The 25,000-nt window shown below is 50.1% G+C and overlaps 4 protein-coding genes across 5 annotated transcripts in view; 3 read left to right on the top strand and 1 right to left on the bottom strand.

The window, feature by feature from the left end:
- Positions 1 to 18,807, bottom strand: part of LOC125951104 (tubulin polyglutamylase TTLL5) — a 26,325-nt gene extending 7,518 nt beyond the window's left edge. Inside the window, exons 1-3 of one of the 2 annotated variants that reach the window (XM_049679681.1) lie at positions 18,763 to 18,807; positions 17,752 to 17,953; positions 4,534 to 4,639 (exon numbers count right to left, since the gene is read on the bottom strand). In XM_049679681.1, coding sequence (XP_049535638.1) covers positions 4,534 to 4,580 — 47 coding nt within the window. In that variant the 5' untranslated portion in view covers positions 4,581 to 4,639; positions 17,752 to 17,953; positions 18,763 to 18,807. Of the gene's footprint in view, positions 1 to 4,533; positions 4,640 to 6,585; positions 6,639 to 17,751; positions 17,954 to 18,762 lie in introns of those variants that run through there. The other variant, XM_049679682.1, reaches the window with a different exon arrangement.
- A 291-nt stretch (positions 18,808 to 19,098) lies between these two features.
- On the top strand, positions 19,099 to 19,481 carry LOC125951236 (molybdopterin synthase sulfur carrier subunit). Its single transcript, XM_049679926.1, has one exon. It carries the CDS (start codon positions 19,209 to 19,211, stop codon positions 19,479 to 19,481), a length of 273 nt encoding a protein of 90 aa, XP_049535883.1. The 5' UTR covers positions 19,099 to 19,208.
- Positions 19,482 to 19,501: 20 nt separating this feature from the next.
- On the top strand, positions 19,502 to 20,418 carry LOC125951225 (molybdopterin synthase catalytic subunit). Its single transcript, XM_049679901.1, has one exon. The coding sequence runs from the start codon at positions 19,502 to 19,504 to the stop codon at positions 19,967 to 19,969; it is 468 nt and encodes a 155-aa protein (XP_049535858.1). The 3' UTR covers positions 19,970 to 20,418.
- A 250-nt stretch (positions 20,419 to 20,668) lies between these two features.
- The window catches only part of LOC125951110 (uncharacterized), a 4,817-nt gene continuing 485 nt past the window's right edge, over positions 20,669 to 25,000 (top strand). The window contains exons 1-3 of the mRNA XM_049679703.1: positions 20,669 to 21,072; positions 21,622 to 22,108; positions 22,181 to 25,000. The exon at positions 22,181 to 25,000 is cut by the window's right edge and continues 485 nt beyond it. Of these exons, the coding sequence (XP_049535660.1) occupies positions 20,775 to 21,072; positions 21,622 to 22,108; positions 22,181 to 24,269 (2,874 nt within the window). The 5' untranslated portion in view covers positions 20,669 to 20,774 and the 3' untranslated portion in view covers positions 24,270 to 25,000. The remainder of the gene's footprint in view (positions 21,073 to 21,621; positions 22,109 to 22,180) is intronic.

Genomic DNA, 25,000 nt, shown 5'->3' with positions numbered 1-25,000 from the left:
TAATATCGGAATGCACGCGTCCCAGAGGCCCCCGGGGGGCCGGGGGTTGTTGTTTGGCCGCCTTTTGTGGTTCAACTGCTGTGGCTGCTCACGACATGCTCTCACTCCATCCTGCAAGCCTTTTGATCCTGGCGCTGGAGAGACGAAAGGGAGTTTACATGCCATTTCCACGCGTTTGCATTGGACCCCCCCACGGAGCAGCGGCTGACGCGGCGCTGTCATGTTACCAACAAAAATGGACGGAGGGCCAGTAGCAGCAACAAACAACCAAGCAACAATTACATCGAGCCGCGCGTCTAGGACGCGAACGCGACGCAAACCACAGCCACCAACGTCGCAGACGCCCTGTTTGTAGCCAGACGAAAACGAACTCCTCAGGTGAGCCCTTCTGGGTAGAGAGAAGAGTTCTTAGCGGTAGCGTTCCTCTTTTACGACTATGGTTGGCCGTCGCCGAAACTTTACCAGTCGACGCGGCGGAAAGCGGAAAGAGGGGTACATTTTAGGTCACGAAACGCGCGGCGTATCAAGCCGGAAACAGAGTGCGGTATTTGCCATCAACATTACTGTCATTCGGTGGTTTCTATTAGCGTACCACTACGATCCAGGTGGGGCGTCTCCCCGATTTTCGATAGCTTTAAATGATAAAAAAACCATTCGCCATAATTGAGTTTAATGGTTTTTGTACGAAGAAAACTTTCCCGACGTGGATTTTAATCAGAAGTGAATGATGAAAAAAAGAATGATCGAACTGGAATAGACTTTAAATTCATTGACTCCCAGCTCTTACATCGTATGCTCCGAGAATACAATCAAATTTAGCAAATCCGAAACTACAGCAGACCCGATCGTGACTCTCGTGATCGAGAAAGACTTGCGTATTTATGTGTTTTTATGTTTTCTCTACCTCCACCTCCAGTACTTCTATTTCGTATTCTCGGCTAGAAGACGCAAGTAGACAGACGATGTGTCCTGCCAAGTAATTAAGTTGTTGCTCTACGTGCCGCATTAAACACCTATATTGTCCTTTTTTATGTAAAATGATCGTATCCGCATCACTGGATAGTTTGAAGCAAATAAAGGACTCTTCATCAAGCATCAATTTGTTTTCATGGCATGCTTATCCACCGAAGAGCCATAAACTAATAAAAAATTATAAAAGAACTGCTACAATGTAACGACTAATGTAAAAAATGTACATCAAAGTAGCCTACTACAAGAAATGTCATTTGGATCTTCTACCACAAAAAATGGCGTTGATTAAGGTTCCTCAAAGCGAAAGGTCGAAGAGACGAAACTTTTAGGTATGTTTTAACAACGTTCCTTCATAGTAAAGTCGATTTAGACGTCATTTCGAAATACAGAAAACAGTAGCCTGGAGGTAACGGTTATTCCTAGCGGATTTTTTTTTTTGCAGAGTGAAAGTCCCAATCTCCCGGATTCTACAGTAGTATTCCATTCTATCGAAGAAAAAGGATAAAATAACGATACTACTTGGGCAAACGAACGTATCCGCAGCAAGGGAGAATAATCACATTCAAGAGTTAATGATAAATACAATAGTTTTCTAATTTAATTTCACTCCGTTCACTACACAGAGACCCCACACTTCAAGTGCTTCTTCCCACGAAAACTCGACGCCAACATCGCTCGCAAGCAAAACACCTGTTTCTAGCGCTCGCTCGCTCGCTCGCATTCGGTTACAAACTTTTTTCTGCCAGCTCCACGAACACCAACCCCGGTGGCAATTAAGGGCTCGAAGGGCTTTCAACAAGTTATCCTGTGTTAGCGGCGACGCGAAGCGCTATACCAGCGAGCGAAGGCTTATGACTGCAAAAGGGTGCGTTAGCGCAATCAGCCTTCAACCATCAGCTGTTGGATGCCCGAAAAAGGGCAAACGCGGTACGGTGCCACGGTACGTCACAATGGTTGCCGGTGCTGGCAGTATATACGGCCAAATTTGGATGTGGACGACCTTGCTAGCGGTGACGGTGATTCAGACAGAAAGCGTGGAATGAATGCGCCACAGCGCACGAGCCCAGCCGCGTTACCGCGAGCGATCGTCAACCGGATCGGATCAGATCGAGGGATCGTATCGGAGATGAAATTGGTCGCGAAATGCAAAGGAAAGCAAGAGCTGACCGGTGGGGTGAAACCTACTTATACAAGCTCAGCCGCTGGAAGTTGTTCATGTCGGTAGCAGTCGGTACTAAGAGCGCGCGCGCGCGCCCTGGCGTCGCCCACAAAGCCCACCACACCGGCGGAGGGGGAAGAGATCGGTATTGAGGCCACCGGCGCCTCGTTGTTGGTCTCGTGTTCCTGTAAGGGGTTTGCGGTGCCTTTTGTCCTCGTCGCGATGTCGGTTGGGCGCAATGTAGGCTCTCTCTCTCTCTCTGTCTCAATGGCACCAGACGTAGCACAAGCCCACCACTAACAACAGCAGCAACAGCAGCGGCAGCGGTTGTCCAGTTCGGTGCTGCTGCAAACGCCTCGAAAATGCACTACACTCAAGGAGACGGCCACTTTGACATTGCCGTATTTGGTTGCGTTCGCGATACAACATGTTTCACAAGGCGACCGGCTACGTCTGCCAGCCTGTCGCCACCGACCAATGTCGCGCAGTGTAGCGGTGGGAATCGCCTAGCCACTAGCAACCAGCCACAAGCCAGCCCACCACCACCGGCCTTGGCAAGGGAACTGCACTTTGAGGCCAACAGGGACGAGGTCACTGATTCACTATGCAACCCTGCCGCTGCTTGGTTGGTCTTCCGAACTAACAGACCACTCCGGGAGGACGACCATCGCAACTGGTGCGCGCTAACGAGCCTTGCGAACGCGGCGCGACTGACACACCACGGAACAACAAACACATTCGACACCTTTTTTTTGCCAAAAACCGATCCTCACGGTCTAAGGCATGGCCTACGGCCCTCCCTTCGTCCTTCTCGCCCCCTTCGAATCTTCGCGCCAACACCTTCACACCTTCGTTGCACTTTCGGCAGAAGTGAGGCGCGCGCACCTGACCCTAATAGAGTGTTGCCTCGGTTAGCTTCCCTCACCACCACAACCAGCAGCCACCAGCCCTCGCCTGGTGGACCCGGGAAGTGAGGATTTTGGTTTGATTTAATCGCGGACAGAACACTGCCACCGAATCCGGACAGCTCGGGTGGGGGCCGCCTAGTGAGGACCACGGACCGGTCCGACGACGGTTCCTAACCTAATTTTTCATCGATCTCAACCTCGGCCGCAACCGAAGGAAGTTGGAATTCAAATCGCTTCCAGGACTCACTCCGTGCTCGGTGTTCCGGTCGGTGGTATGAAGAAGCGGCGGGTTGGGGGTGGCGGAGTAAAGTGCAATATCCTTCATACGGACGGAAGGTAACGGAGGTTTTGTTGTTTGAATTCCCGTCCCGTCCCATTTACCGTCCCTCCGTCTGCGCCCTGTAGCGTCGCTGAGGCCGTGAGTTCAAACATCAGCCCAGTAACCATAACAAACATGCATCACCAACGCCTTCGTAGTCATCGTCGTCGTCGTCGTCGTCGTCGTAAAGCCGGCGACCAGAGCAGGGGGAGGGCTGGATAGCATTAAAATTGCAAGCGGCCGGAAGTGGCCGGAACAGGGTACCAAGGCGACGACTGGTGTTTGAAAATCGTAATACTAACACTACCTGCGAGCGAGCGAGCGAGCGCGCGCACACACACACACACACCTTACAGTACACGCCAGCAGGGGACCGAGGTGCGAAGTTCAAATATTTGGGAATGTGCGAACTGGATGGTGTGCATGCGAGTGCATTCGTGCGAGTGCATCCGGATGAGTGGCTGGTTAATAGCCGGTTACGGTGTGACAATCGTTGGCACTGTGTTTTTTGTATGCACGCGATGCACCGACGAGCGGTTCGGAGTAGGGAGATCCTCCGTTTTTTCAATTTCCTGCAGCAAGGCGTTTTCACCAATACATTGGAGTCATTCATAAAAAAAGGACTGCCAGGGAGGAGTGTAGGCTCTTGGGATTATTGGTGGGCATTGAGAGGGTATTGGTTTAGTGGGCCAATATACAAATATATTTGCGCGAAGGAGCGGAAATCATAAGGGAAGTGACTATTTAGCTTCCGCTTTTTAAGTGAAAAGACCTATCCTTTACGACTCCGTCAGTGGGATGCATAACGTTAAGTGTTATCGTAGATTGTATTGTTATCCGAATTGTAGCTTTGATTTTGGTGCCAATCCTTGATTTCTATCATTGTGAACAACTGATTTTTTTCAAACAACAACTTAAGAAGATTTATCCAGCTAAGCTGTTTGTAATGCAAAAACAAAATATTTGTTATAATTGATTTCTAAACCTAACAATACCAGCTGGCGAACAGATTAATATCATATTCGCATTACGTCTGCGGATGCCGTTTTGAGATTGAATCACACGACCACCCAAAAAGGATTACTAACAAACGAGCTATTAAAAATTAAGATCCCAATCTGGAAGGAAAACACGAAGAGGTCCTTAAAAGCCTTAAGGTGCCGGCCGCTACTTACCCACACACGAGAAATTTTTCATTCAAAACGGACGCAGTCGATAGCATACACTCGCTCGCCTACGGCATTGCGCGCGATGGTTGGTTCAAGGATGTCCCGGTGGAACCTGCAAATGATACAATAAAACACCTTATCTTAGCATTCGTTTCCGCTTCGTTTTCCACGACACTCTAAGCAGTTTGGCGCTAACATCGAACTCGCATTAGCAAGGCGGTCACCACTGCTGAGGATCGATCGTTCGATCGTTCGATGACTCCAGTTTTCGTCGTTTTGCTTAATTATGTGAATATTCAACTCGGTCACTTGGTGGCTCTACACACATATACTCCGCTCATCGGAAATCCATCCAACCACGCAACGAACGGTCAATGTGCCCCGGTTGGTGAAAGGTGCCAGAAAGGGAAAGGAATGACTCGAGTGTTGGCTAATTACTTGGAACGACACGAATGGAGACCGCGTTCACTTGAGCTGCGGCTTCGCCATTCAGCGACAGCGTCAGACCGTATTGTTTGTTATTTCATTTGGAATCAGTTTTTTAAAAGAAAGTTTCACGAAAAACAAAAACTTTCCATCCAAAAACACCACCGTACTTTCAATAATTGATTTCCTTTTCTAATAGTTTCCTCTTAACGGAACGTAAATCATCCTTGGCCCAGATAGTGGTCCGCTTCTGACGCAAACGGTGAGCCTCTTAGTTGGATAAGCGACGTCTAGCCGCCGCAACTAATAAAATCTGATTCTAAATGGCCCCTTTTTATGTCCCCGGAGCGCGACACCTTGAGGAAGCTCATTATGGTGCGCGTTCCTTGCATTTCCCTTTTATCGCAATCAACGCCCTGGCGTGGCGGAACTGCTACCACTCTTATCGCCATCCCACCACCTTGATTGCGATTAATCATCTGAGTTCCGTTTTTGGACCGCGCTACCGGTTGATGACGTCCGACGACATCAACCGGACGGACGGACGGACTTCTACTAGAACGACATTCGTCAACGAGGCAAAGGTCGAATGAATAGGATAGGGAATAGGACCCTTCCTAACGAATAACGAACATTTAGCGGCGGTCACAAGAAATCCTTTAGATCCACCATGAATGTCTCCCAATTTGCTGCGTGACAGCTTGTCACATGCTGGGATTGCTCGGTTGGACACAGTCTAGTGACTGCCATCATCTTCGCCAACAGCTGTGACGCGTGCAAAAGTCCCGGACGCAAAGTGCAGAGACTACTGTCCTGCAGCCATCGCACCATTCCATTTTACACCATTTCCCGGCCATCGAGGCGTATCAAACTTTGTTGCTCGGAAGACGACTCCACGGTGATACACGGTCGGCGCCAAAAGGGTTGCCAAAAGCGAATTCCAGGACAAAACTCGTCCTGAAAAGTGGTGGCTTCAGAAGACAAAACAAGAAGGCAAAAAAAAAAAAAACAGGACGAGATGACGTGTTGTCGACGACCGTGCCATGTCGCGGTGGTGTCTAGGACTGGTGGCGCTTCTGCCTGGCGACGCTTTTCCGTATCGGACACCAGACCAGCGACACACACACACACACATTATCGACGGGCAACGGCAGCTGCTTTCGGGCCGCGAGAATTCAAATCCATACCACGCATTGTGATGATTCCGGTGGAATGCGGTTCAAAATGACACAAAACGGGTAACACAACAGTGGCCGCCAGACATCGCCAGACACGGAACAATGCTTTTTTGACATATTGACTCAGCTCCACGTCAAGCGCAATTGGCCAACGTCAACCGGCCGTCCTATTAGCAAGGTATTCAAGACTGATTCACACTTTCACAGCGCCCGTTCCCTATTAGTTAGAGCACGTAAATGTGCTAATAATGGAGGGTTATTGGCATTTAATCGATGGCAATGATTGGGGGACCAATACTTTAACACCTTGCAGACTTTAGGATTCAATATGTATTGAGATTTTTTTTAGTACTAAATCTCATAAAATCTGTATGAAACGTATAATAATGGAAATGGGATTTTCGGGACATAATTTGAAGCGATATCTTCAATACTTATCGACACTTTTACTGACATTAGAATCGTTCCGGTATATCCTACCAACGGGATCGTTAAATCCAATCCTCTCTCTCTCTCCTCATCGAGAACATCCAAATACAATCCACGGCAAACCACACACTCGGTGCACAACAAAGATGCAAAAGCAGATGCCGGCAGAGGGCCAATTGACGGCTTAATCGATGACGGAATGTTTGTTTAAATTTAACCTTCCCGGCCACCGAACACATCGCAACGTTCTCTAATGCGTTCACCGTTCGCGTAGTGCTTAAAATGGAAACAGAACCGATCCCTCTCTCTCTCTTACCGTTCCAGAGGGCTTCAACGCGATGCGCATACCGATCATGCACGGCGGAGGTACCTCTCCACCAGACAACATGTGAGTGAAAACGTCTGAACCGCGCACCGCGGGAATGTAGAAGAAGAACCACAGCAGGAAGCATTTCGGTGGGGGGGAAAAATCGAACGATCATACCAGGCAAGCGTGACACTCGGAAAGTCATCTTCAGTCGTCAGCAAACAACAGTCGACGATGCGGGCGGGTGTCTGCAACTTCTTGCAGCTCATGCTCATGGTTCTACCTTGTTCTTGTTGTCTTGTTCTCTCAGTGATGCGTTCTACTCTTCCTGGGCCAGTCGGATCAGCTCTCGCGCGCTACGCGGTTAGAGAACAACAAGAACAAGCACGTCCCGCGCCGAGTTCCGCTCGGTACGGTCCAGGTTTCCCCGGCACGCAAGTCGATACCTATTATTAGAAGTCGCTGCCCGCAGTGAATGGGGGCCCCGCCGGATGACTTCGCTCGATTAAGCACCATTCGCGAATTGTGTGTGTGTTTTTTTTTGTTTTAATGATTTTTTTATGTGTATGTTCCTATCCACGGCAAAGCAGAAACTATTCTTGCGTTACGAGCATGAAGTCATCGCTTGTGCTTGTGGAGATTCCTTCCCCATTGGGTATGTCGCATGCACCGCTGCATACCTAATTACCCTGACGCCGCCGCCGCCGGCCGAGCGATTGTCGATCCGAACTCCGAACTCCGAGTGGCATTGAAATGTCTCGATAGCACCGCACTGAACACCGAACCCTGAAAAACCACGAGCCTACACCGAAGCTGGGGCAAAAAAGCGGAAGTCTGGTACCGTTAGCGCCACGTTCGACTTCCTTTTTCTCTCTCTCTCCAGAAACGGATTTTCGAAAGGCATAGGCCGACGACGGCATTCGTTGTTTTGCCAAAATCGATCGCGTCAGCCAGCCACCGGACCGGATGTCGCTAGAACTGCAACTTAATAAACGAGCCAGCCATCACTCTTGGCTTGGTTTGGCTTGGCACGACTCACCGACCGCGCGCCCATCAACGGCTATCTCCTGAAGATGACGGCAATTTTCTACTTCCAAAAATGGATCCGCTGTCAGACCGGTAATCGAACTTCCGCCGATGGAAGCGCGCGCTGAATTTCGCTAATTCAATTGGGTGCGCGGTGGTGCAGGAGTACCGCCAAATGTGCGGACCTGATCGAATCCGTAACAACCCGTCCATCACTGCACCGCACACGGCAATCCCCGACGAAGGGAACCGGTCTTACAACGTACGTTCGTTGCTTACAACGCGCTACACTCTGCACACCGGCACTGTGCTGGGCCTGACGCGTGCTAAACCATTCCGTCCCGTCCGATGTGCCGATGCGCCCCGAAAACGTCGAACGACGAATGGCGGATACACGCCAGCCGGCGGAACCGTTTACTACTCCGGTTCGCTGCCCGGTGCACTGCCACGAGTATTCCCACGGAGAACGGATTCCACCGTCAATAATTTATCAAATTATCGATTCCACTAACGCCCCTGGGGGGGAGGGGGTGCCTTGAGTCCTGGAAGTGAGGTTATGGGGGCGTTACATGGCCGCCAGTGCCGTCGAGTGAAGTGCTGCTGTCGAGTGCTTTGCAGCATAAGTTTGAAGTGTGCTCCACACGTCCCATGCACCCGCACCTCCGCCGGATGTAGCGAGTAATCCATCAAAAGCTCGATCAAGGTGACAATGGCCACGGTTCGCGAAAAAGGGAATTACCTTTCCTTCGCATGCAGTGGCGCCGAGCCTAACCGCTGCGCCGCTACACACTTGTAACACATCATTAAACGTCAAATGCAGCATAGCAAGCATAGTGAAGCAAGACCACGATCCGGTACAACACTTGCTTACTGCGATTGTCAAGAATGGTGCATCCAATTGCCCGGATACGTCGTGAGGTCCACGGTTGATTGGTATCATGCCGATGCACCACAACCATGACAGCACGTATAGGGGAATGCATAGTTGCCAATGGTTCTATCCTTCCGCTGGCACGGAAATGGTTGGTGGCAGAAATGTCTAAATTGCGTGCAACGCGCATTCTCCTCCATCTCCTTCCATGTCATTCGTATGTGTGTCGGTGTATGAAGAGTGTAAATTGCGAATTGCTATTCAATGCACTGCGGGCGCGCACTGGAAGCAATCAAACATATTGCTACACATACATTTCATAATAGCCTCACCTCGAGCCACGGATGTCATACGGAAGTCGCAGGAAATGAAAACCATGCACCCGTTATTGGTGTCCGGAAAAGTGGTACTTTTCCGTAAACATCGACATGTTCGGGGTGGCGTAATCCGGCGAGGGTTGAAAATTGCAAAACACCCCCACACCCTCCAGTCAGACAGCCCTTCTCCTGCTCCTAGTGATGCTCGTCCAGCGCTTATCAGCGATCATCGCTCTCGCTTAGAGCATATCACAGACCAAAAAACATTAAAACGTGCGTGGTGGAATGGTGCTTTCCGTAACGCGTACCAAACCGCCCGATTACCTAATACGTCCGCTTGCCTTTCCATGCACTGCTTCACATCGATCGAGCGGGGCCAGAGAGCGGTACAGATTGGCGTGGTCATATGGGGGGGGGGGGGGGGGGGGGGGGGTGGGCATGTACCTACTAGCTTTCTCCCTCAACAGCGTAGCGTTAGCTTCGCGCTACACTTCACCGTAACGTGTTAACAATATTGCACCCGTACGTACGGCCATGGACGCCCAATTTTCCACCCAAAAACGGCCATTTCCCCCAGGGCCAGATTTCCCTAGCAGGCTGACCGCTTGGATGAGCTTCACATAGTGGAGGAGCGGGGGGGGAGGTGCGCATATGTTGTTACTGTGTGTCGAAGCACACGCACATTGGACACCTCTGGGCGCAGGGGGAAATGGTATCTTTTTTTCGGGGAAAGTGGGTGAAAATGTGTTGCGGGATGTGCGCGTTCACGGTTCAACCGGTGTACAGGGGCGCCAACAGGGTGGTGACAGGCAATGTAAACCAACCGGCTGTTGTAATGTAAACTTTGAAAACGTTTTATGATGCGAAATCGGCGAATCTGGCAGCGAACGAGATGAAGACGGTCGGATAAGTTGGTTTTGGATTAAATCAATTAAAGGCAACCGCCGCCATCTTACTACGGCAATGGAAGTGGGACAATTAAAAGCCAAGCTCTAATAGTCGTGCCTCGTCCCGTTCGGTACCACGCTTCGTTGCCACAGCTCAATCTCACAATCACGTCACGATTGATTCCTCATTAACTTGTCCGATTCCGAAGTGTCCGAGTCCAGCCGCGACGCGAAGAAGAAACAACATTTGCACAAGCAAATCGTGACCATCGGTGCTGGTGTCCATCTCCGACTTCGCAAGCACACGCCTATTATCGAACACTTACTCAATCATCGCGGCAATCAATGATTTAATACCCGCACCGACAACAATAATGACCGACGACGAAACACGACGGTGGTGCCGCACCATCTTCGCACCATATTCCAACACACGAGCGTCGAACGGCACACGAGAGACTTTCGCGGACTTTTCTACGATTCGATCATCGCTCCTCAAGGCCAGCAGGCAGACCGGCAGCTGATGAAGTCGCAATATATGCGTGTGGTGTTCGCTCCGATCCGATCTCCGGGGAGATCTTTGCAGAAACGCGCAATCCGCCCCCCCAAAAAAAAAAGACAAACACGCAAAAATCCGACAGTATGACGCCGCTGACAGAAGTTGATGATGGTGATTGACGGTGTGTTATGAGCCATGGCAATAGCTGCAGCTACGCGATCGTTAAAGAGATCGATTTCGGTTCGACGAATAGAAAATGCATTGCGAGATGCGCGAGGCGGAACCAACGACCATCCAGAGCGCACATAAATCATCGGAACGTAGTGCTGGGCGACGCAGTTTTTACGGGGAACTGATGCTGCTAAAGCATAACTGGCCTTGGGGCATAAAACATATTTTTAACTCGTTAGCATACAGCAACCCCTTCTCCTCCTCCTCTTCCTCCTGACGGTAATTCCATTTGCGCTCCATGCGGACGTGCGCGATCGATTAAAATTGCAGATGTTGCTCCCCAGAGGGACGGCAACGGTGGTCTCTCTCTCTCTTGGAATAGATATGCCACAAAATGCGATCTGCGTTGGGACTCCCGGTCGCCCGGTTTATGCTTTGTTGGCTAAGCGCTATAGGGATGGGATTTATGACATCGATTATATTATTATTACATTTCATTCTTCGAATGTTTGCTTTCTCTGCCCACTCCAGGTTGCCCATCGGTTGCGTCTGGCCTGGTGGTGCTGGTGACGATAATTGAGTCTAGTCATGCAAGACAGTCTCCCAGGCGGTGCCATGTTGGCAGAATGGCCACCAAAGACGGTTGACACGTCGCACGTCCCCTTCCCCCAAAATCGGTGGCTTTGGGAGAAGAAGGTGCTTCGAAGCCAACTGTCTTCGGGCTTGTCCGTGATTTTCGATGTTGGATTATCCGCGCTTATGCAGGTCACTGAGAAGGAGAGCCCGACCAGCCGTACTCTCTCACTGTGCTGCATTACCATGCAAATGGGTCATGAGTTCGGTTCGGTGCTGGTGGTGTTGGTGGCGCAAGGACCTTCTGCCAGGTGTTTTCCTGTTGTGTGGCGTCCTAAAAATGATTATTAAGTGTTTGACTACAGCAGTAGCAGCAGCAGCAGTGCCAGCAACTGGAGTAGCATCGGATAGCGAGAGCAAAAGAATGTTGGAATTTGGTCTCGCTTTATGGTTCGTTCTTTGTTTTTGGCGTGCCTCGAAGGGGGGGGCGGGACAACAGATAAAAGCGCAACATTCTCTGCCCGCACCACGGAGCATGAAGTGTCGCGATTAGCGCTCAAAACATGGCCCAAAACGTGGCGTTCTTTGCTATTCCACTTTTTATGAATACAACTTAGATCATATTATTTTATGTGAGTGGTAAACTGGGCCGCCACTGGCGCATTCGTACACCCGCGTATCTTTTCCTCGGTATTCCCCCGGTGCCAAGAAAAGTCCTCGGACAGTGGCATGAAAGAGGCGTTCTGTGGCTCAATAATCGGTTTCTTCCGTGTTCCGCGGCGTGGTGCACGGTCGCTTATGTCAGTCCTGTCTGTGTGTGTGGCAGTCAGCGCGGTGTGGCGGTGAGCGCGTTAGATAGTGTATTGGATAGTGGAGGGGACCGTAATTTAAGATGATAATGGTACCGGCTATGGTAATGGGCCGGAAGAAGAGTGGCGGTTGGCGAAAAGAACAAAACAAAAAACCCCGTTTTTTTCCATCCGCCGATGACGCTGCTGCGCGAGGGTGTGCACCGTTTGAAGTGTTTTGTTTGCTGCTGCTGTTGCTGCTGTCCAGCATAAATTAGCATAAGCAACACCAACAAAAAAATCTCTTTTCTCTGCTGCCACCGGGACACCTCATGTGGTGCTCAGGAAGCCTGACCCTTTTCGACAGATTTTGCATGTCTTGCGAGGGGGTTCGCTATGACGTGGCACACGGTTTCGTGTGAGTTCCGTAATCAGTTCCTCGTAATAATTATATCTGGTTGGTTTCTTTTGCGAACCTACCAATAACTTTGTAGCCAGTGGGCCAGTTGCGTTTCATTGAACTAAATGTGAAGCCCGCCTGGCGTACAGATAACACACGCGGACACCATTTTCGCAATATATTACTGGAGGACTGGGGCTGAAAGCTGTCATGCTAAGTGTTGGTTTCGTGCCAAGTGGACCATACTAAAAGGAAGAAGAAAGCTAATGGGCAATCTACAAGAGTAGATTGTAATTTTGGGCAAGTATAATGCGAATTGCGCTTCTTGTGGGCCAAGAAACTGGACCATCAGAAGTGCTCACGGAGACAATGTTCCTCGGCTTTGTCATGATTAGAATTCATAATATGCCGTACGAGCATCAAAGAAGGCCATTGTAACTGGTTGTCGAAGTCGTGTAGCTACAGAGTAGGCACTGGTGGAATAAGTCCCGTCATAGCCGTAATTTTGATTAGTCGCAGTAGCTTCTGCTAATTTTACCAACTGCCCTGAGCCCTGAACCCTAAACTAAAGGTATACAGATATAACCGAAAAGGAAATGTTTCCAGAAATCTCCCCATCTACTTCTACTGATTCTACCCCTTCCGTTGACCGAAATTCTTGTTCACAGTAAGCTACTAGCTACAACTATATCTTATTATCTTCGATAGGCTTCAAGGCAGCCACGTCCTTTTCCTCCGTATTTCGGTCCCCCGTCCAAAGAATGAAATGCAACGGCGACAACAACCTTCAAACCCCCCGGTAACCCATTTCGGTACTACTTCGTACTACCTCAGACATAGCCCCGAAGCATCGAGGTACAAGGCGGAAAACTTTATCCATTAGAGCGATCCATTCGAAAGTTAACTCAGAGTTAGACCCGGAGCACCTATAGAGCGGCCCTAGTTGCACTTCCTTCCTTAGCTTCCTTTCGAAGGAAAAGAGGGGGGAAAAGGTCATGTTTAGTTACTTTTCGGTTGTTCAGGAGTCGCTCGCTTGCATGAGCTAGGGTCATATAATTAGTGTAAATTAATCATACTGTCGGTGGCCTCTGGTGGTAGCGACCAAAACACAAAAGTGAATCTGGAGCACCTGGAGCCGCCAGACAGTAACTTCCGTTCTGCTGGTACCTAGGTAAGGGTGATACCCTAGACCAAGGATTCCCGTAGAATCTCTCCCTTTTTGCCATTTAGCAACGGAGCTACCCACTTGACACAACATAGTTTAGTGCCGCCGTTTTGGGTGGTTTATCGCGCTGGTGGAATCACCTCCCGGGAGGGTCCTGGACCGCAAAGAACAAATCGGTTGATGTAGGTTGGGACCCTCGCTTGAAGTTGAAGCAGGAACTAGGTTTTTTGCGGAACCACTTTATGCTCACCCGGAATTGTTGACGTGTTTATGTGAGACGATCAATCGCTTCAATCGCGCGTATCCTCCGATGGCGACGCTGCCCGATGCAATACGCTCCTGGAAGTGGAACAGTCCCAAGCCCACAGAAGTCCCATAAAAGCACATGATATATGTGTAGTGACATGTGCGTAAACACAAAGTTCTCTGCATTTATATGCATACACACAAATGCGCAAATTTGATGGTCGCGGGCATGCCACCTGAAAACGAACTCCGGCTAAACCCCGGTTAGTCTAGCTTCCTGGTCGAACGCCGGTATTTCCGTATCGCGTTGGGGTCTTAATGGCCGACTGGCGGGCGTTAGCTGGCCTAAAATGCAAATGGAAACGTAGCATTCGTGCCCAAAATCGGAGTCGATTGTCGCCCGGCCGGGCGGATGTTGTGGGAGTTCGAATAGGGCCAGCTAAAGGTGTGGATCGATTTATTGGGCCAGGTTGACACTGACGCACGCACGCTGGCGTCAGTTTTGTTTTGATTGGAACGGGCAGAAAGGCGAGGAAAAGTCATAAAAAAAAAATTCGGTCACATCGCCACAACATACCAACCACCACAGACCGTAGAACACAGGACCTTCAGGCAATTCATTGACCTCAATAGGAAGAAAGAGAGAGAGAGAGAGTGAGAGAACGTCGATCCTGGTATTGTGTTTCCGTGGCTATCGGCAGCGTCTTCAACATCATATCAAGGCAGCTAGCTCGCTAGGACCTGCCAATCGATCGAACCGAAGGGAGGGCGCTAATGGAAGTCCGACACTATTCCGCATTGTGTGAGTGCGTGTTTGTGGCAACTAATCGGGACATCTCGATGACGTTTCCCGTTTAACCTGCCTTGGCTGGAGAGCGAGGTGACGTGTCAATGCAGTATACTCCACTCCAAAATGAATGAGTCATTTCCGTCAATGCTAACCGTACCGAAGACCGTATGTGCGTGTGTGTTTACCCCGTTGTCAAGGGGTCAGTGAAGCGTGAGTTTGCGAAAGACCGGCATACTGCGCCCCAAAAGAACCCCTTCTAACAATACTTAGCAATCGCCAGAATATTGTGGTTTAAAACCATCATCAAGCAATTAGTCACACTCGTCGCAAGATGGCCGCTTAATGTCCGAAAATGTGCTGACTCGTGTGGGGGAGCGGGGGAGGTGCTGTCATAGCGAATCGAATTAGCACACATGGCCTTCTGTGTCATCCCAGTGCAATTGAGAATCGATTTTCGTACAACGAATTTCTTCTGCAGGCCATCCAAGTAAGCTAGAACCAGCAGGTTCTCCAGGGAATGAGTCACTTCCGACGCACGCGAAGGGTGCGTCCGTGTGTCCGCGAACATCAATTTAGGGGTGAACGAACCTCTCACATACAATCACATAGTGGCCACACTTGTGCCGGCTAATTCTCTCGTGCCACAATACTCGTGCAACTTCGATGCGGACATTCCAAGGCACCCGAAACTACTCTGAAATATCTCACGAAGAATTCCCCGCTGCCTCAAGCTGGACAAGAAGTTTATCTAGCCGCAACCCTACAAAGACCAAGAACACGGAAATGTCACCAGCAACAGCAGCAGCAGTAGCAGGAAGCACACGTGGCCTATGGGAAATGACATCATAATCCACCTTGCGGCGGAAGGCGCTCCCCCCCGGTGCGGAATGTCTCCAGGAATCAAGATCGTGGACAGCTAGCGCCCGGGCCGGCATGTGAACTTCTCGTTCCGGGTGTCCGGGGTAGTGTCCGGGGAGGCGAAGTTTAACGTCGCTTTTCATTCGAATTTAACATCAAACCCGGGACGGACCAACTAGAAAAGGCGAGCTTCACCGACGCGGCGGACACCATCAACGCACGCGATGTTGAGCTACGATTCCCTTGCTGAGTCTTACTATCAGGCTGGTAAGAGGTGTATCTTCCTCGGGCCCAGGTATGCCGTTTACACAACACAGAACCCCATAACAAACAGAAGCAGCAGTGACAGCGATGGTAGAAGTATAGGGTGCAGCAATTCACGGAATTTAATAATTAATAAACTAACCCCAGGCACCGACGGTGGACACGATATTCTAGTCCCTATCGGTGGTAGGCCCCAGGACGCCACCGCGTTTTAATGCCGTTTCCGGTGGTTTTCCGCGACCGCCTTCACGATTGCTGCTCTGTCTTGTGCTTTCTATGTGGTGTCTGTGTGGTTCTGTTTGAAGACAATTTTATTATTGCTTTTTTTTGCTACCTTTCCCCTGCGATTCGTACGATTAAAGTTGCTATATTTAATTATGTTTTGCGTGAAACGGAAACGGACTCCGCGCGTACTAGTAGCGTGTGCCTCCTGCTCAACCCACCATTTGCCGTTGGTCCGTATGCCGGCTGATGTCATGACTTTCGATCAACCGGCAAGCCCCGGCTTCGGAACGATTCGAAATTCATTCAACGTTCCATTGTGAAGGCACTACTAGGGGGGGCGGGGTAGCCGGTGTAGCCATTGGAATGGTCGTCGTTTTGCATGTGAAAAATGGCGGGACGTAAAGTTTTAAGACTCCGGCTCCTCGGAAGGACCCGAAAGGACCTTTCGCTTGTCGTTTTGCATGGAATAATAAACCTGTTGATAGCGGACAGGTCGCGAGCGGTGGCGAGCGCGCGAATTGTCTGCCGTTGGCCAATGATTGATTGGTTAATTTTGATAGCTTTTGACGCCTTTTTGGGACCGCTCGTGGAGCAACAATTTTGGGAGAGCGTGTGGGGGGGGGGGGGGGGGAAAGCATCATTTTCCTTTACTCGCTTTCATGGCCGTACCAATAATGATGTGGCGTGAGGGGTTTTCCGATTGATGTTGTTGACTGTCTAATTGGTACTTTGAATCAATTAGCCCTCGATCGAAAGAGGTAATTTAGGGATGGATTTTTAACAAAACTCCCCGATTAATTTTCATTTATGGATCTTCTCCAGCTCAATACACATGCACAGGAAACAGTAAGTGCTTATTGGCCCTTTTTCTTTACTTTTTCTTCTCCCAATTGACTCAAGGCCAACTCCGATGTCGCCCTCCCGGCGCACTAGAGGATGATCCAACCGATGATGCTGCCCATGCCAACTTCCCCGCTTAACACACTTGGCAAACACTTTGAATACATCCAAGCAAGCAAACAAACACACTGGGTCACGGATACCACGTTGTGGGCTGGGAGTAGAGGCAATATTTGAAGTAATGCCAATAAAACACCGAAACTTCTCAAACACAATCGGACCACGATGGTCCGTGGCCAACATAGCACACCACTCCGGTGGCAAAAAGCATGTTTTTCCCCCTCAGACAAACGATGGCCACCAGGCCAGGCATTGGAATCGTTGTTTACACGCCATTTCAAGCTGCTGCGATTGGTGGGTCGTTGGTGGTTCGCGCATATGGGAATCGCAGTGCACCCTGTACGTGCGTGCGTGCGTCCGTGCGTGCGAGTATGTGCTTCAATAATCGATCTAGATCGGGGTGGCCACGCGATGACCCCACCTCCCAAAAATAGGGAGGTTGGTTTCCATACACAATGTCACGATCATAACCACCCCATCGGCGGTAGAATCAAGTGGCACGCATGACCTGCACTGCATCGCACCCTTCTCCACCACAGGGAGAAGAGGGAGCTACTGTTGGTTGTTGACAATGGGACTGACATGGTTACAACAACAATGTTGCTACGAACGAGCCCATTTTTCGTGGCCCGTGCACACCATGGTGGATAGCATATTATGCTGCTCTCTCGCACAGTAGTCTCCGCTTTCGCAAAACCATGCCACTGATCCGCCGGGGGCGCCGGCAGCAAATCCGGCTGATAGCTTATCAGCGTTATTGTAACGTCCCCTCCCCTGATAGGGTTGACCAGTGTGGAAGTTAGAGAGGGAGAGAGAGAGAGAGAGAGAGTGGGTTGTTACTTACGCGTCTGCTACTGCAACGGATGTGGCAGAATGGCAGGGCGCGGTGGTGGTGCCGCCGGTGACGAACTGATTTCGATGCGGACTGGTTGGTAAAGCGAATTTACACTAAACACAAAATTGCACTGGCACGAAACGAAGTAAGCCTGGCCTGGGCGGATGACGACGACGACGGTGACCGATGCTTACTGGTAATTTTGAACGGGCTGAAAAGTATGCAAATTTATGTACCAGGGGTTTTTAACTAGAGATTATCGAAATATGTTAAACCGACGAAAAAGAGTTTTGTTCTTTCTGAAGGAAGTGCAAATTTGTTTCGCAAAATTGCACTTCCTGGAGGCAAGGACACAACTAACCGACAACACTGCAATGCCGGACACACACGCGCGCGCACACACAAACACACTGGTCACTGCTGCACTTCACTGCAGGGATTTTCGCCGGGGCACTGCGATGATATCCGGGCCAACGAAGGTTCGCGCACCTCAAGGATATGTAGGCGAAAACTGGGCTGCTGCGATCTGGCAGGGGAGGAGAGTGATGATGCCACGAAAGTCAATACGACACGGTGGACGATGCCATCAGCCAGGGGGAGGGGGGGTCCTACTGATTGCTACGAGAGTGCGCGTTGGGACGGAAGTGACTGTAAACGATAGCCGGAAGCCGGAAAAAGGACCCTTAATTAGAACTGCACGGAACTGCCGGAGGGACACGTCGCCGGCGGGTGTGTGGCAGGTGGTGGTGTGATGACGATGACTGCATTTGGTCCTCCGTGCCACGAAGGAGCAGGTGTTTGTTTGCGAGGACACACAAAACAACACACACGCACTGCGGTAATGACCGGCGCTGGCCAAGGATAACCCCTTCTCGGTTTTGTCCTTTCTCACACGTTTCGGAAGGCTCGTCCTTGTGGTCCAGGCGAAGGACAGAACTATACCGAGGCAGGATTATCGGTGTCTCCGCGGGGAGGACCGGGCATCACGTAAAAATCACAGAAACTCACAACCGAACCCACCAACGGAAATCTGGGAATCGCCGCCGCGAGCACACACCGTTTTCCCTGGCCGATTATTTACGAAGTGGAAACGACCGAGCCGCGAATCGTGACTATGGGCGCAACATGTTGGTTAAATTTGTTTAACTACAATAAAAGAATCTAATAATAAACCTATATCATACAGTAACATTTGGAAAAGAATGATATAGGCTAGTCTTGATTGTGGATACATAGCGACAAGTTCACAAATCACGCCGATAATCTGCTTCAGATATTGATACAAAATATATCCCATATTGGGAATGCCGTGGCCGACTGGGATCGAACAAGGGGTGCTATCGGGGTCGAGCCGTCAAAATTGTCATGTTTTTTTAAGTTCGCTCGCCGCGTTTTTTGCAGTGCGTTTTGCAAAATACTTCCGCAAGTGATGAGTTTCTAAACAAATTAACCAACTCTATGGAATTATGAGCTCGAGCTCGGTGCGTGTTAAGTTGTTGTTCTTTGCCAAATCCCGCGAACTCGCGGGAAAGTCAAACGTGGAGGATTTCCTCGTGCCACGGGCTGAAATCAGGTGCTCGGAGTTGCTGGATCTGATATGTAATCAGTTCAACCTGTCGATCATCCGGAACAATCTCATACTAGCGCACAACGAGCAGTACTGTGACGATCTGAGCGAAACCATTCGCATTCACAACGGAGACGAGCTGGCCGTAATTCCTCCGATATCCGGTGGATAACACAAGAACTGCAGACCGTCATGAATTATATTAAGCTAACGTTCGACAAGCTGGACGTTGGTGCGCTGAGCGAGCTGGTAGCACACGAAAGCTGCGGTGCGGTATCGCTATTCGTGGGCACAACGAGGGACAACTTCGAGGGTAAAACCGTGGTGCTGCTGCAGTACGAGGCGTATGAGGCGATGGCCTTGAAAACCATGAACCACCTGTGTGAGGAGGTTCGCGGTCGATGGCCGGACGTGGTCAACATCGGGATTCACCATCGGTTGGGCACGGTACCGGTGAAGGAGGCATCCGTGGTCATTGCGATCAGCTCACCGCATCGCCAATCGAGCCTGGAAGCCGTTCACTTCACCATCGACGAGCTGAAGAAGTCGGTGCCCGTATGGAAGAAGGAGCAGTACCGCGAAGGAGAGGGTAGCTCGGAATGGAAAGAGAACAGCGAGTGTACTTGGTCGCAAAAGTACAAGGACAATCATATACTGTAGCGGGGCGGGGGGCTAGCGCAACCCATCCGCTACACTAATGATCATGCACGCGATCATCGCCTTAAAGGAAGCGATCGACAGCATAGCTGTTGGATGTCGGTTATGACATGAAAATGACTACGGTGCTCCGGACATGATTCCATTTGTTGAATAATGCTTAGGGCGATCTTTAAGACAAACGAACAAAAAACTGCACAATCATCGTACAGCGTATGCGTATGATATCAGCTCGTCAATCATCTTCATCGAGAGGCGGATGCCCAAGAGATAGCGATACAGGGTGTTCTAGGAGCAACAAGCACATAACTCGTTTTCACTCCACAAAGTAAACTTTCCTAAGGTACAAGATGAATAGCAATAAAGATTGCGAGTCGAAAACTTTGGTGCAATAAAATTTAAAACTAGAATGTGATGAGAACTTTAATAAAAACTATTTACCAAAAATTTACAACACATAAAACGATGAATTAGAGAGATCAATTCAATGCGAACCAGACTACCGATGTTTTCTATTTATGAAAAATAAGTTTAAAAAGCAAATTTTGCTAAATTAACTGAAAAATCAACCGTGCCTGTGTGTGTGTGTGTGTGTGTGTGTGTGTGTTGCGTAGGTAGTCGGACCATCGAAAGACCCCCCCGAGGTGACGCCTGCTGACCGTGCTGCCAGCATCACCCGTTGTCAGTTCTGTTTTCTATTTTCGTGCGTGTGGACCTCGCAACAAAAAAGTGCAGTGCTCCGCGAAGAAAGGTGAAATTGTGATAATTTTTGCTCCGTTTCTTGCGTATCAGCATCGCGGAGTTGCACATGTCGATCGGTGTGAATATTCGCGTGACGGGCCACACGTCCGTCGGGGGGCGCAAGTATCAGGAAGACTTTTTCTCCGTCGCCTACCAGCAGACGGAAAATGATCAAAATCTGGAGTACGCGTTCTTCGGAATCTACGACGGGCATGGCGGTGCGGAAGCGTCGCTGTTCGCTAAGGAGCACTTGATGAACACGATCGTCAGCCAGAAGCTGTTTTGGTCCGAGAACGATACGGATGTGTTGAAATCGATCCGTGAAGGCTACATCCAGACACACCATGCGATGTGGCGCGAGCAAGGTAAACAACGTTCCACGGGTCTCCCTTCTCTCGGTTCGCGCTCTCTTTCTCCCGTTCGCTTCGTTACGGTGGAATCCACTTTATCTCCGCATCGTGCATCTCGTTCTCGCTCACGTAGCAGTCAGCGTTGAAATGGGTTGATGAAAATTTTCCACGAAAAGCGACGCACCGTTTCGCTGAAGTTCCTTTTGTTTTGATTAGACGGCAACTGTCCAGTCGCCTGTCGAAAAAGGCGCGTTTTTGCGGTCGTTTTATCTGCCCGTTTCAGGTCCTTTCCTGTTTGGTTTTCCCCCTTTCGAGGTTGACGTAAGCCGCGCACAAACGCACGTACGCAGCCACACAATCGTGACGGAACGTGTTGTGTCAGGTACACTCAGCCCACTTGGATTTTGTGAAGCAAAAGAAAACACGCAAACGCCGTCGCCGCCGCCTCAGCTAAATGCCAATCAACCTCGCTTTCACGGCGGCGGCGGTGGCTTTTTGTTATCATTTTGCGCCTGCTGATTTCTCTCCTTTTATCTCTTTTTTTTGTCCCGTTTTTATGCAAAGATAAATGGCCCAAGACGTCGTCCGGATTGCCAAGTACGGCGGGCACGACGGCAAGCATCGCGTTTATACGGCGCGGCAAGATCTACATTGGCCATGTCGGCGATTCGGGGATCGTGCTCGGATACCAGCGTGATCGTGATCCAGCGAACGATGGAAGTGCTCCCCACGAGGATCCCCAGGGTTGCCGCTGGGTGGCCACACCACTCACCAAGGATCACAAACCGGAGAGTTACGCCGAAAAGATGCGTATCATGAGCTGCGGTGGCAAAGTGGTGGCCAAATCGGGTGTCCCGCGCGTCGTTTGGAACCGGCCACGCATCGGTCATAAGGGGCCAGTACGGCGCAGTACACCGTTCGATGAAATCCCATTCTTGGCCGTCGCCCGAAGTCTCGGTGATCTGTGGAGTTACAACTCGGCCGTCAACAAGTTCATCGTGAGTCCCGTACCGGATGTGTCGGTGATAAAGATTGATCCAAAGCGATTCCGGTAAGTAGCTAACCCTCACTGCGCATTCGCTGATACCGTTGATATTGATGTTATTTCTTCGTTGGTTCGCAGATGTCTAATCTTCGGCACCGATGGACTGTGGAACGTGCTAACACCGAAGAACGCCGTCGAGCTGGTGCGAAACGCCGAGATGGAAAACGTTCGCATTGCTCTGGAGGGACGGAATGAGTGGAAAAATCCCAGCAAACTGTTGGTCAACGAAGCACTCGATCGATGGAGCCGCAGCAACATGAAGGCGGACAATACCTCTGTCGTGATCATAATGCTGGATCCGCCGGGTCCACCAAAGCGAGATGTGCTGCGATCTGTTAAGGACACGATTCAACGCACGCCCGAGTATCGGGCTCCTAGTGAGTCCGGAGCAACTTGCAGCAGCAACATGTACGAACTGTTTGACTGCATCACACGAGGAGGCGCATTACCATCGATGCCGAACGAGCGCAATTATCATCAACATCATCATCCGGTGCCAGACTATCAGCCACCGGTGGTGCATCAGTACGCTCCCACCGGCAATTCATTGTATTCCCATGATGAGCATCAGCAGGACGAACACCATCAACATCAACATCAACACCAACAGCTACAGCAGATCGAAACCGACGATCAATACTGTCCGACGGAAACCTCATCTACCTCGTACCACGATCTATCGTACTCGTCGGATAGCTTCGCCGAATCGTACAACTCGCTGCTGGATCGCAGCTTCGAAAACACGGACCACTCGTACACCAACAGCATGTACGCTCCGACAACGCCCGAAGGCGTCGAGGCAGACGAGCATCATCAACCGGACGATGAGGAAGATGATACGTTGGGTGATAGTGATGATAGTGAACGGCACGATGACGACCACCGTTCGGATCCCAGCTACTCACTGACCAACTTACAGACCAAATCGGAACGTTTGCGAGCAGAAATGGTCGAATCATCGCACGATCCCTACTATCACGGGCAACACTACGCTGGAGGTTACTGTGGAGGGAATGTGGCCATAATAGAGGATTTCCACAACTACACGCACCATCAGTATACGAGTGACGAGGAACGGCCAGCGTCTGCGAACGTCGGCTTAAGCCACGGATACGATCATGGAGCATCGTACCATCATCACCATCATCACCACCACGACCACCATACGCCATCGGTCGGCTACCACGGTGTGCACGGAGGACATCAGCACTCACCAGCGTCCTACCAGATGGAGCGTTATGACTATCGGCTTAACAACAGTGCTCTCGCGGTACCCTGTGAACCATCTTGCTCTACTTCTCCGCCAAAAACGCTCCCACGTATGAACCACGAGTATCCGAGCTACGAAGCGTACGATGAGCTATCGAGTCCGCTCCATGTAAGTGCCGACGGTGATGGCGATGGCGTTACTGGATCGGATCCGGAATTGGAAGAGTCTCCACCTTCTTCGCCCGAACCGGAGGTACAGATTAATGAAATCTCTTCCTCGTACGTGTTGGTCGATCATGCAAGCCTCTCACCATCAAGCGTTTCCGGAGCTAGTGGCGATGAGGAGAACAAGGCATCCTCCACTACCAGCAAAGCGGCTACAACGCGTGCCATCATGAATCGTATTATTAAATCGCGCGCCAAGAAACAGCAGCGCTCGTCAAGCGGTGGTGCCGCGACCGATCGTGTGTTGACGATCTTCTACGAAACACGCAGCAACAGCCAGCGGAAGGTACGAAAGCGTAGTGCTGCTGAGGCTGGAACGCCGTTACCGCTCACACCACGTACACGGTTACATTCCAAGCGCCTCAAAACGGTCATCACTCCATCACCGGTGCGATCCTCGATGGTACCTAATGGCGAAGCACTGATCGAGGGGCGGCGAGCGCTTCGGTCCAACAACGAGAAGCAGGAATATCGCAGGAGTGGCACAGGACAACAACTTTCGCCGTTATTACCATCGTTGCACCATGGTTACAGCGTTAGCTCTACGACGCACGAACATGAGCATTTGGCGCTCAGGTTGAGACAGATGGTTCGTTCCGGTCGTGTTGGTGCTGCTACAAGCCAAAGGATATTGCCGACCAAAGGTGTGGTATCGCCGGTGAAGGCTCGATCATCGAACAGGTTGTCATCTGCCCTGTCCACCGCTCACCGTCGGCGTCGCTGTACGCAGTAGCGGTCAGTGTGTTGAAGTGTTGAACCAAAACCAGTAGGACCAATGAACTACCATACGGAGACAGTGTTTGGTGTGGGACACCGTTACACCCCCCCACAAAACGCCGTGAACCGAGAAGTAGCAGAAGAAGGGCTGTGATCAAACTCTGCTTCATCAACCCGCATCTTCATCCAACCCTCGTTGTTGCTGTTGTTGTTCGAAGTTCGCGTTGCATTCTACTTGCCTCATTTACTACTCGCTTTATTTTTTCTATTTTTTTAGCCGTTTTCGATTAATGGAACCAATGCATCATTTCGAATTGTTTCATAAATGAATCATTAGATTAAACATTTCAATTTGCAATGTTCAGTTTTGCCACCACGCGTCACCATCGTTTTTTCTTAGTTTAATAAATATTTTATTAGCACAATTTGTTCACTACGGTTTAGCAGCTTTGGCGAGGTTATCGGGATTGTATTGTATTTTGTTTTGTTTTTTTTTTTGTTTTTTTTACATTCATGTATTGTGTGTGTGTTTAGATAGCCAAACGGATGAATTGCTTAGTGTGTTTTACATTTTCAGACTCGTTCTGTATTAGTTTAATAAGTAAGTGTTGTAATGAACAAGAAAACTACGGTTAAGATACAAAAGCATTGCACCTCTGTACCAGTAGCTGGCGTACAAAGGAGAAATAGTTCAAAGAAGCAGCAAGGACCTGGTAGCATCAAATATTAATCATTTCTCCTAATGAG

This window comes from Anopheles darlingi, chromosome 2, assembly GCF_943734745.1.
Source record: "Anopheles darlingi chromosome 2, idAnoDarlMG_H_01, whole genome shotgun sequence".
NCBI classification, from domain to species: Eukaryota; Metazoa; Arthropoda; class Insecta; order Diptera; family Culicidae; genus Anopheles; species Anopheles darlingi.
The sequence above is the reverse complement of the archived record's forward strand: the minus strand, read 5'-3'. Positions and strand labels throughout refer to the sequence as shown.